This window comes from Nerophis ophidion, linkage group LG23 (assembly GCF_033978795.1).
Source record: "Nerophis ophidion isolate RoL-2023_Sa linkage group LG23, RoL_Noph_v1.0, whole genome shotgun sequence".
In the NCBI taxonomy this organism is placed as follows: domain Eukaryota; kingdom Metazoa; phylum Chordata; class Actinopteri; order Syngnathiformes; family Syngnathidae; genus Nerophis; species Nerophis ophidion.
In genome coordinates this window covers 40977424-40990203 of record NC_084633.1, presented here as the reverse complement: position 1 = coordinate 40990203, position 12780 = coordinate 40977424, and the positions used below count along the sequence as shown (strand labels likewise).

Here is a 12780-nt window from a genome sequence, read left to right as displayed (position 1 = left end):
AGTGCAATTGCAAGACATTTAGGGATTTCAACATCTACGCTACATAATATCATCAAAAAATTCAGAGAATCTGGAGAAATCACTCAACGTAAACGGCATGGCCGGAAACCAACATTGAATGACCGTGACCTTCCACTGTATCAATCTCTAAAGGATATCACCACATGGGCCCAGGAACACTTCAGAAAACCACTGTCACTAAATACAGTTGGTCGCTACATCTGTAAGTGCAAGTTAAAGTTTTACAATGAAAAAGCGAAAAAAATTTATCAACAACATCCAGAAACACCGCCGGCTTCTCTGGGCCCGAGATCATAAGATGGACTGATGCAAAGTGGAAAAGTGTTCTGTGGTTTGACGAGTCCACATTTCTAATTGTTTTTGGAAACATTCAACATCGTGTCATCCGGACCAAAGGGGAAGCCAACCATCCAGACTGTTATCGACGCAAAGTTGAAAAGCCAGCATGTGTGATGGTATGGGGGTGCATTAGTGCCCAAGGCATGGGTAACTTACACATCTGTGAAGGCACCATTAATGCTGAAAGGTACATACAGGCTTTGGAACAACATATGCTGCCATCTAAGCGCCGTCTTTTTCATGGACGCCCCTGCTTATTTCAGCAAGACAATGCCAAGCCACATTCAGCACGTGTTACAACAGCGTGGCTTTGTAAAAAAAAAAGAGTGCGGGTACTTTCCTGGCCCGCCTGCAGTCCAGACCTGTCTCCCATGGAAAATGTGTGGCGCATTATGAAGCGTAAAATACGACAGCGGAGAACCCGGACTGTTGAAGGACTGAAGCTCTACATAAAACAAGAATGGGAAAGAATTCCACTTTCAAAGCTTCAACAATTAGTTCCCAAATGTTTGAGTGTTGTCAAAAGAAAAAGTGATGTAACACAATGGTGAACATGTCCTTTCCCAACTACTTTGGCGGGTGTTGCAGCCATGAAAGTCTAAGTTAATTATTATTTGCAAAAAAAAAAAAAGTTTATGAGTTTGAACATCAAATATGTTGTCTTTGTAGCATATTCAACTGAATATGGTTTGAAAAGGATTTGCAAATCATTGTATTCCGTTTATATTTACATCTAACACGATTTCCCAACTCATATGGAAACAGGGTTTGTAATACTACTGTACATACAGGAACCTTTTTTACAACTCGCTTAGAATTTATTCACTGTTAGATAAAAAGCACCTGCTCAATTTCCACAGCCATGAATTCTGAACACTTTTCATGCTCCAATGCAATACATAAAATATGTCTGCACTTCTACCTGGTGTTCTACTGCTGTGTCATCGGCTTTACTATTTTCCACCGGCTTTCCACCATCGCCTCCCCCGTAGGTTACACAACAGCAGCAAGGGGCGACATGCACATGTTGTGTTTACTAAACAACTGCGGGGGATGTGTTTTGCAGTGATGGGCATGCATGTCCTGCAACATGTTCTCTTACCTTTTTGTCGATTTGATCCAACACAAAGCGCAGTGGCAGCTCGCTCTGAAGCTCTAAAAGCAGTAGAACCAGGACTGACAGACACCCACACACAAATTAGAAGCGTTAATCAAACACAGCAAAAAACAAAATGTAGGCAAGACTAAGGGCCTGATATACTAACATCCAAATAAATAGCGTGCAAACAATAACATTGGATTTACTGTTAGTGGTCGTTTTGCGGGTGATCTACTAAGTCTGCGTGTACAATTGTGAGTGCTTGAGTGGTGCAGACCGCCCTATTTAAATAAGGATTTCACCATGGAAACACTCATTTCCGTCCGCATTTATGGCATGATATGCTCCAATCTGTGGCATTTTGTCATGTCGACATGCAGCACACAACTAGAAAAGGTACCACCTTTTCTAGATAGATAGATAGATAGATAGATAGATAGATAGTACTTTATTGATTCCTTCAGGAGAGTTCCTTCAGGAAAATTTAAATTCCAGCAGCAGTGTACAGAATTGAGATCAATTTAAATAAAAGTAAAAAGTAAATAATGGGGGTTTAAATGGAAACAAAATAGAGAAATATTACAATAAGACTAAAAACTAAAAAGCAACAATGGGAATAACAATATAAGAGTAAAATAAGACTATAACAAGAGAAAGTAGGCAGTAGTGACCATGTTATGAAAACGTATTGCACTGTTATTGTTTTGCATCCCCTGTCATCCTAGTACCCCCCTGCCCCCCGCCCCAGAGAGGAGTTGAACAGTCTAATGGCGTGTGGGACAAAGGAGTTTTTGAGTCTATTAGTCCTGCACCTGGGATGAAGCAGTCTAGCACTGAACAGGCTCCTCTGGCTACTGATAACACTATGCAGAGGGTGACTGGCATCATCCAGGATGCTCACTAGTTTGTCCACAGTCCTCTTCTCTGCCACCGTCACCAGTGAGTCCAGTTTCATTCCCATTGTAGAACCGGCCCGACTGATCAGTTTCTCAAGTCTGGAGCTGTCCTTCTTAGATGTACTGCCCCCCCCAGCACGCTACCATGTAGAACAGAAGCACGACAACAGAACCTACTTTTAACATCTGCTCTGCAGTGTAACTTGAAGAGTGCGTCTGGAATGACCCAGATGCAAGAAAATGCATATAGCAACAAGTTGTCACACTGTGGTGAGGGGTGTCTTGTCTTGTGAATTGCATCTTTCATTTTGAAAAGCAACTCCTCTTGTTTCAGATCACTTGCCCTTCCTCTTGTGTCACCAGTTTGACGTCATTCCTGACCCCTGATTGTTTCCATCTGTTTACCATTACCCTCAATTGTCATATAAGCCCATGCCTCCCCTTGTTCTGTGCCAAATAGTCTCGAGTTTTCGTGCCTGTCTTGCATCCATGTCTATGTCCATGACTTGCCTCATCCCACGCTTACTTTGCTGGATCCTGAATTGCCACGCTGCTATTTCGAGTTTGACTTTTTCGCCTCCTTAGTAGAGTGAATTTTGTTACATTGCGCGGGCTAAACGGTTATATTTGCATGTTCCTTTCCCAGTGATGTGCAGTCAGGGGAGGCAGGTGAAGCAGGGCCTCACGTGCCATCATGGAAAGAAAAAAAATGTAAAAAGAAAAACAATTAACTCAATTGTTATATGTATCCAGTGATTATACTTTATAAAGTTATTTTCCATTTAACTTCACCAGTTTTAGATTATTTTTATTCAAAATCGCTGAATTTTCCACATTTGCCGTTCAAATTCTGAGAAGAGACTTGCGGTGAGGCAGCAGCCAGTTGAGCCTCCCCATGGATTGCGCAATGACTCGGCTAACTGCTGGCTGCTGTGCAGTGAGAGCGTATTGCTATATGAATTATATTATACATTTCCATAGTTTAGTTAGCTGAGGTATATAATGTACAGTGTGTAACGTATTTCTTGTGCTGGGCAATCATAAAACGGCTACGAAGACGCAGTGTGAGGCACCTGTTCTCCCGCCTCATGGTGGTAGAGGGCGCTAGTGATCTCAGGGATCATTCTTGCCAATACTAGGCTGCAGAATAAGTGACAACAAACTACAGTTAGCAAGTCAAGTGCAGCGGGAGCAATCCGTTTATTTTTTCCTCTTTTAACATGCACGGATTACATATCTAAAATAAAACAGTTTTCTAAACTGGACTATCAATCAAAGCAGGAGGTAATAATTAAAGGAAGACCAATGCCGGAGCTAAAAGGTTTGCTTCTTGATCTCCATCAAGTCAGAGAGACTTTTAAAACCTAAGAAAGATAAGGAAGACTTCTATAAACAAGTTATTGATGCTTTTGTTCAGGAGCGGCGCATGGACTTCATTTATAAGTAAAGGTAAGACCATAATAACATCTTTTTTTATTATATGTGCTTTTTTGTGTGCTACAGTTTGTATGTGTAAAGAATGCTGGTATGAGCTTTTAAACATAACCTGTTAACTGCTGCCAATCAAATGGTGAATAAAATACTTTTTAGGGTTCATATGTTTATAAATCTGACTGTGCACGTCAGTGCCTCACCAGCCATGAACCTCACCGCACGTCACTGTCCCTTCCAGTTTTGCGGCCGTCCTGACGGTCAGCATTTATTCTGCACATTGATGAAGGCAGACATGCTAAAAGGATTGTACTTTTTTTTGCTTATTTAAGACACAATCCCCTGCACACAAACTTAGTACATCAGTTTTGCGTACCCTATCAGGTTTTCAAATATTTTATTACATAAATCAGGCCCTAAATGTTTGAAATCGCTAAAAATGAACATATTTTGACTTTTTTTTTTTTTTTTACATTGCATTACTTACAATAAGTAAAATAATCCACCGACAAAACAAATAAATGCATTGACTTCTTGATTGATTGACAACAACAGTATTAACACGTGAGTGGAACTGAAATTCTTGAATGTCCAGGGTGAGTGGAGTGTGTGGATGTTGGAACTGTTCGAATCGGGTGAGAAATGTTGTATATGGAGAAGTTTGTATATTGCCCATTCTATTTCTATGGGGGGAAATTTCTGGTAAATCCGGGTAATCAGCGAAGTTGACCATGCTGTCTTGAATGTCGAGGGTGAGTGAAGTGTGTGGCTGTAGGAACGTGGGATATGCAGTAGAGCAGGGGTGTCCAAACCTTTTCCACAGAGGGCCGCACACGGAAAAATTTAAGCATGCGGGGCCCATTTTGATATTTTTCATTTTCAAACCATAACAAAATATATGGTTGTTTTTTTTTAATCCTTACGGAGCATAGAGGGTCTCAGTCACTAAAATGTTAAAAACAAGTCAAATTATTGTTATTATTTTTTATTTAATGCTTACAGTAAATCTCTATATCAGGAGTAGGGAACCTATGGCTCTAGAGCCAGATGTGGCTCTTTTGATGACTGCATCTGGTTTTCTGATAAATCTGAGCTGACGTTGCTTAACACGATAAGTAATGAATAATTCCACTTGTAATCACAGTGTTAAAAATAATGTTAAAATTATAAAACATTCTCATGCATTTTTAATCCATCCATCCGTTCCCTACCGCACCTGTTCAAGAAGTTGCGTTAATGGTAAGAAGTTATTTATTTATTATTGGTTAGTGTGGGGCTTGCCCTCCTGGGGGTTCTTCAGACCCCCAAGCACAGACATGAGAGCCTGTTTCAGGGTTACAATATTGTTTTATTTTTCAATAAGTCTCTCAGCTGCTTTCCAGCAATAGTATTTCCAGCCCCAACCCTGTCTCTCCTCCTGGCTGCTGCTTATAACAGAGCGACAGGTGATTAGATAACAAGGCCCAAGTGGGCCATCTGCGCACCTGTCGCTGCAGGCCCGCAGGCCACGCCCCCTCCACAGTTAGCTTCAGAATAACAATTTTATTACAAAGAATAAGAGACCTGTTATACTCTAGAAATGTTGGTCTTACTTAAAAATGTACGTGTTTAGTTGTGTTCAGTGTTAAAAAAAAAAAAATTATATGGCTCTTACGGAAATATATTTTAAAATATTTGGCTTTTCGGCTCTCTCAGCCAAAAAGGTTCCCGACCCCTGCTCTATATCAACTTGAGGTTGATATAAAGTAAAACAAATAAGGTTTTATGCCTTTTCTGTCAAAGACAACTTTTGTTTTTTATAGTAAAATTGAAATATCCAGTATTTAGATAGATAGATAGATAGATAGATAGATAGATAGATAGATAGTTAGATAGTTAGATAGTTAGATAGTTAGATAGTTAGATAGTTAGATAGTTAGATAGTTAGATGGATAGATGGATAGATGGATAGATGGATGGATGGATGGATGGATGGATGGATGGATGGATGGATGGATGGATGGATGGATAGATACAGTAGATAGATAGTACTTTATTGATTCCTTAAGGAGAGTTCCTTTATTTAGCAATTAAAGCCCATCCATCCATCCATTTCCTACCGCTTATTCCCTTTTGGGGTTGCGGGGGGCGCTGGCGCCTATCTCAGCCCTCAAACATCAATAATGCAGGACACCATTGATTTTAATTATTTAATATTTGAGTAATCACAGTGGAAAAGTTAAATAAAATCCTACTAAATATTTTTGAGATCCGAAAGGTTAACCAGTCATAAAGTGTTGTATTTTTATAAGTTATTTTTTTACTTTTAACACTTAAATTTTAAGATCAACTTCCGATATATCTGTCGATTTTAAGTTTGAACTATTATTTTGTTTGTTTTATGCTCTTTTGTCCAAACTTTGATGTGTTTATATGGCAACCACACAACATATGCAATATTTTTTCTACATAAAACATTTTAAAGTGATAATATTAAGTAATAATTCATTATAACATAGGTTTTTTGTCTTTTTTTTTTAAAGCAATGGAAAAAAAAAATAAAGACAAAAGGAAAAAAAAACAGCCTGCATGGTAGCTTTGGGTCAACATTGTCACATTTTCTCATAAGATTTCACCTCATTCCACTTTTTTTTTTTTATGTTTTTTTTATAATTTTTGCAATACTATCAAGTTTGCAATTTTTGCAGAATGTGTTGCGGGCCGGTAAACGATTAGCTGCGGGCCGCACTTTGGACACCTCAGCAGTAGAGTGTGTAACGCCTACTCAGTCGAAGGGAAGAAAATTACCGGAAATTCCGGGAAGTTTGGGAAAGGGAAAACATGTTTTGCGTTCGTGATTTTAACAGTAGTGTGGGTTGATGGTTCAAAGGTCGAAATCTGATTAAAAATGGCGCAAAATCTTGAAAATTTAGGGCATTGCATAACTATGAATCGGTCCATTCATTTGATTGAGAATTTCCTAGAAATTTGGGAACTTCGTAAAAAAATTAAAATTTTTGCAAATCTAAGTAATACAACAATTGTCCTATGATAATATGAATGGGTTGGTGTTGAATTTTTTTTTAAACGATTGAAAAATGTTGACATAGTAACAGATTGAAATTTAATCCGTTTTTCGGAGATCTGGAATTTCGGGAGAACCGGGAATTTTTACCAAAAAAACATACATTTTGTTGTCCTAATTAGGAAGAATGTTTTGAAGGTGGAATGGTCAAAAACGGTTGAAAAATACTTTCCAGGGAGAGGTGAAAATAGGGGCTTCGTCAAACCAGGAATTCTGGGCGTTCCTGGAATTTTTTTTAATTTGGAAATTGGTAGTTTGATTGTTAAAGGTGAGTGGAGAGTGTGGATGGTGGAACGATTCAAATCAATTGAGAACTGTGGAAATTGGACAAGTTTGAAAAAAATGGCACATTCATTGTCAATGGGAAAAGTGACCCGTAAATCCAGGAATTCTGAGAAATCTGGGATATTTTTTATTTATTGTTTGAGGTCGCTAACAATTCCCGGTTGGGCCAAACGATTTATTACTGGAACGGTTCTGATCGGATGAAAACTGGACAGTGGAGCGCACCAAACTTTTGTGGTGGAATAATAATAAATAGAAAATGAAATGAAAAACTGCTATATAAGTAAGTATTCAACATTTCGACTAAGTCTCAAGCTGTCGGGTTAATTGCAGAACATGCCTGATTAAATTAAAAGTCTCAGGCATATTGCTTAATGTTTCTTTATTTTCGCAAAATGCATAAAATATAGGGTAAGGCTCAGATACAGGTGAGGTTCAGGTTACAAAATCTTCACGTATTCTTAGTTGAAAGAGAAGAGCCGGTGCAATAGACCGAGTATTACAGCAAAGCGGTTCCTGAGGCATTCTAAGACTGCATCCATAATCTTTCATGTCATTTGCATTTAGACTTTTTGCTCAGCATTAAAAAAAATGTCAGTTCACCAAGGGGTCAGCATTTAGAAAGAATATAGAAATATCTGCACAAAGCAGCCTAATTTAATCATCAAAACACAAAGATACATAACCCTTGGAGCACAGTAGAGGAATATGAAATGAATTAGTTTTACACTGTAGCAGTTAGTGTTACGGGTCAAGAAAGTTGTGTTTATGTTTCTATAATGTGTAACGGGCCAAGTGCGCGGAGCTTGCATGTAAATGCACAAGCAATGGATTGAAGGCGTGCTGCTTTCTCACTGAGGTTGGCCGTCAAGGACTTACCGACTTTTGCGAAACCTTTAAGATGATTAGGATCAGAGGTGCTGCACAGCAAGCCCCGGATAAAACTTTAATGCAGTTGCCATGTCATCAATGGGGTCGTGAATTAAAAAAAAAAAAAGGTGACTCACACAAGCCACCTCGTATAAGTCAAGACAAAGCTGCTGATGTTGCATCAACACCCGAGATACCGGGATAATGGGACAATATACAATATGAATTTGGCCGACAACATCGTTATATGGTGGTCATGCATGTTGATGACACCTTCGACAGGTGTGCCGCAGATTTGACGGCGACAAGCGAGCGAACAAGTCCTGAGCGCACTGTAGCATTCTCATTAGCGGCTAATGTCCCTCCACTGTGAAAAGCCAAGTCTAAGTCAGCAATCCTCACCTCCTTTGCGGAAAATGAATTGCGTTTCTTCCAAGTGTTATTATCCCCGAGGAGGAGGAACAGCTAAAATTGTTAAACTACACACTGTAAGACAGAGCTATTCAACTACGGCAGGGGTCACCAACCTTTTTGAAACCAAGAGCTATTCTTGGGTACTGATTAATGCGAAGGGCTACCAGTTTGATACACACTTAAATAAATTGCCAAAAATAGCCAATTTCCTTAATTAACCTTTAACTCTATATTATTAATAATTAATTATATTTATCTTTGTGGAAAAACTGATCATCTTAATGATTTCTCACAATAAATATACATAGAAACACATAAATATAAAAAAAAATAAAAATGGATATTTCTGTCTGTCATTCCGTCAGACATTTTTTTTCCTTCTACGGAAGGTTTTTTGTAGAGAATAAATGATGAAAAAAAACAATTGAACGGTTTAAAAGAGGAGAAAACACGAAAAAAATGAAAATTAACTTTTGAAACATAGTTTATCTTCAATTTTGACTCTTTAAAATTCAAAATTCAACCGAAAAAAAGAAGAGGAAAAACTAGCTAATTCGAATCTTTTTGAAAAATAAAAAAAAATAATTTATGGAACATCATTAGTCCACTCTGGGCAGGGTTCTTGAGGGTGCATGGGAGTTTGCCCAACCAGTCTACATGTGCTTTGTGGACTTGGAGAAGGCATTGGACCGTGTCCCCCGCGAAGTCCTGTGGGGAGTGCTCAGAGAGTATGGGGTACCGGACTGTCTTATTGTGGCGGTCCGTTCCCTGTATGATCAGTGTCAGAGCTTGGTCCACATTGCCGGCAGTAAGTCAGACACATTTCCAGTGAGGGTTGGACTTCGCCAAGGCTGTCCTTTGTCACCCATTCTGTTCATAACTTTTATGGACAGAATTTCTAGGCGCAGTCAAGGCGTTGAGGGGTTCTGGTTTGGTGGCTGCAGGATTAGGTCTCTGCTTTTTGCAGATGATGTGGTCCTGATGGCTTCATCTGGCCGGGATCTTCAGCTCTCACTGGATCGGTTCGCAGCCGAGTGTGAAGCGACCGGAATGAGAATCAGCACCTCCAAGTCCGAGTCCATGGTTCTCGCCCGGAAAAGGGTGGAGTGCCATCTCCGGGTTGGGGAAGAGACCCTGCCCCAAGTGGAAGAGTTCAAGTACCTAGGAGTCTTGTTCACGAGTGGATGGTGAGATCGACAGGCGGATCGGTGCGGCGTCTTCAGTAATGCGGACGTTGTACCGATCCGTTGTGGTGAAGAAGGAGCTGAGCCGGAAGGCAAAGCTCTCAATTTACCGGTCGATCTACGTTCCCATCCTCACCTATGGTCATGAGCTTTGGGTCATGACCGAAAGGATAAGATCACGGGTACAAGCGGCCCAAATGAGTTTGGGTCTCTCCCTTAGAGATAGGGTGAGAAGCTCTGCCATCCGGGAGGAACTCAAAGTAAAGCCGCTGCTCCTTCACATGGAGAGGAGCCAGATGAGGTGGTTCGGGCATCTGGTCAGGATGCCACCCGAACGCCTCCCTAGGGAGGTGTTTAGGGCACGTCCAACCGGTAGGAGGCCACGGGGAAGACCCAGGACACGTTGGAAAGACTATGTCTCCCGGCTGGCCTGGGAACGCCTCGGGATCCCCCGGGAAGAGCTAGACGAAGTGGCTGGGGAGAGGGAAGTCTGGGCTTCCCTGCTTAGGCTGTTGCCCCCGCGACCCCACCTCGGATAAGCGGAAGAAGATGGATGGATGGATGGATGGACATCATTAGTAATTTTTCCTGATTAAAGGGGAACATTATCACCAAACCTATGCAAGCATCAATTTATACCTTGATGTTGCAGAAAAAAGACCATCTATTATTTTAACCGATTTCCGAACTTTAAATGGGTGAATTTTGGCAAATTAAATGCCTTTCTGTTCATCTGTGACGTCACTGAGGTAATACAGCCGCCATTTTCATTTTCAACACATTACAAACACCGGGTCTCAGCTCTGTTATTTTCCGTTTTTTTGACAATTTTTTGGAACCTTGGAGACATCATGCCTGGTGGGTGTGTTGTCGGAGGGTGTAACAACACTAACAGGGAGGGATTCAAGTTGCACCACTGGCAAGAAATCTGCCGCCAGACCCCCATTGAATGTACCAGAGTGTCTGCACATTTGACCGGCGATGCTAAGACAGACATGGCACAGAGATGTATGGATAACCTGCAGATGCATTTGCAACCATTAAGTCAACGAAATCACAAAGGTGAGTTTGGTTGATGTTATTGACTTATGAGCTAATCAGACATATTTGGTCACGGCGTGACTGCCAGCTAATCGATGCTAACATGCTATGCTAATCGATGGTAACATGCTATTTACGCTAGCTGTATGTACATTTGAAACTAGATACCCACATTTAATGCGAAACAAACACTTACCAATCGACGGATTTAAGTTGCTCCAGTGTCACAAGATGAGAAAGTCCTGATCGTTTGGTCCGCACATTTTACCGGCGATGCTAATAAAGCAGCCATGCTATGGGCCACTTCATTAGGTACACCAATTTTATGGCCGAATAGCGTTAATAGCTATTCGCTCAATAGCTTCAATTTCTTCTTCAATTTCGTTTTCACTATCTGCCTCCATGCTCCGGCCATCTGTTTCAATACATGTGTAATCTGTTGAATCGCTTAAACCGCTGAAATCCGAGTCTGAATCCGAGCTAATGTCACTATATCTTGCTGTGGTAACTGCCATGTTGTTTGTTTTGGCAGCCCTGTATGACGTCACAGGGAAATGGACAGTCGCATCGCAAATAGCGAAAATTAAGAACTTTACAGCTTTTTTTAGGGATATTCCGTTAGGTGTAAAATTTTGAAAAAAACTTCTAAAAATAAAACAAGCCACTGGGAACTGATTTTTATTGTTTTTAACCATTTTGAAATTGTGATAATGTTCCCCTTTAAAAAAATGTTTGGAAATTTGATGACATGTTTTAAATAGGTTGAAATCCAATCTGCACTTTGTTAGAATAAATAAGAAATTGGACCAAGCTATATTTCTAACAAAGACAAATCATTATTTCTTCTAGATTTTCCAGGACAAAAAATTTAAGAGAAATTCAAAACACTTTGAAATAGTATTTAAATTTGATTCTACAGATTTTCTAGATTTGCCAGAATATATATTTTTTAATTTTAATCATAAATTGAAGAAATATTTCACAAATATTCTTCGTCGAAAAAACAGAAGCTAAAATGAAGAATTAAATTAAAATCCAGGGTGTACCCCGCCTTCCGCCCCATTGTAGCTGAGATAGGCGCCAGTGCCCCCCGCGACCCCAAAAGGGAATAAGCAGTAGGAAATGGATGGATGGATGTATTTATTATTTTTTACAATAAAAATACATTTATTTGAACATTGATTTAAATTGTCAGGAAAGAAGAGGAAGAAATTTAAAAGGTAAAAAGGTATATGTGTTCAAAAATCCTAAAATAATTTTTAAGGTTGTATTTTTTCTCTAAAATTGTCTTTCTGAAAGTTGTAAGAAGCAAAGTAAAAAAAATAAATGAATTTATTTAAACAAGTGAAGACCAAGTCTTTAAAATATTTTCTTGGATTTTCAAATTCTATTTGAGTTTTGTCTCTCTTAGAATTAAAAATGTCGAGCAAAGGGAGACCAGCTTGCTAGTAAATAAATATAATAAAAAATAGAGGCAGCTCACTGGTAAGTGCTACTATTTGAGCTATTTTTAGAACAGGCCAGCGGGCGACTCATCTGGTCCTTATGGGCGACTTTGTGCCCGTGGGCACCGCGTCGATGATCCCTGAACTACATCATGGGCCCAAGTTTCAAGAGCCCAAGGGCTCAGGGGCGAAATGTGGATGTTTCGTCAGGAAGTGCATCCGCAGGTTATATTCCTTTTCAAGACTTTGTTTACTCAATTACAAAGTAAACACATCATTTTTCATACTGCACTGTCAATAAATTCATTATTCTGCCCTCACAAGTCAATTCCAGCGAGCGGGTATCTAGTTAACAGCATGAAGAAACAGAAGCTCCAGAAGTTTTGGTGGGGATTGATGTTCCTTATTTTGAATTATTTTCCTTCTTCAGTTGTATTTATTTTTTTGTAGGTTTGTAAAGACTGAAGATACAAACATAAAATAAACATTACAAAAGTATAATGTCTGCTGTGTATTTTACATGAATAAAACAGGTTCAGTGTTAATACATTCACACAACTACAAATGTTTACACCTATAGAAACGAAATAACATCTACAGTACGTCAAACATTGCACAAAATGTAATGGTATGTGACTCATCACAATTAAACCTAAGGTGTAGCTGTGTTGCACTCTACTGGTCAAATTTA

At 39.6% G+C, this 12780-nt stretch overlaps 1 protein-coding gene across 1 annotated transcript in view; it reads right to left on the bottom strand.

Moving 5' to 3' along the window:
- LOC133541303 (meiosis inhibitor protein 1-like) overlaps positions 1–12780 on the bottom strand; it is a 133858-nt gene that overhangs the window by 111061 nt on the left and 10017 nt on the right. The window contains exon 5 of the mRNA XM_061884637.1: positions 1463–1536. Within this exon, the coding sequence (XP_061740621.1) occupies positions 1463–1536 (74 nt within the window). The remainder of the gene's footprint in view (positions 1–1462; positions 1537–12780) is intronic.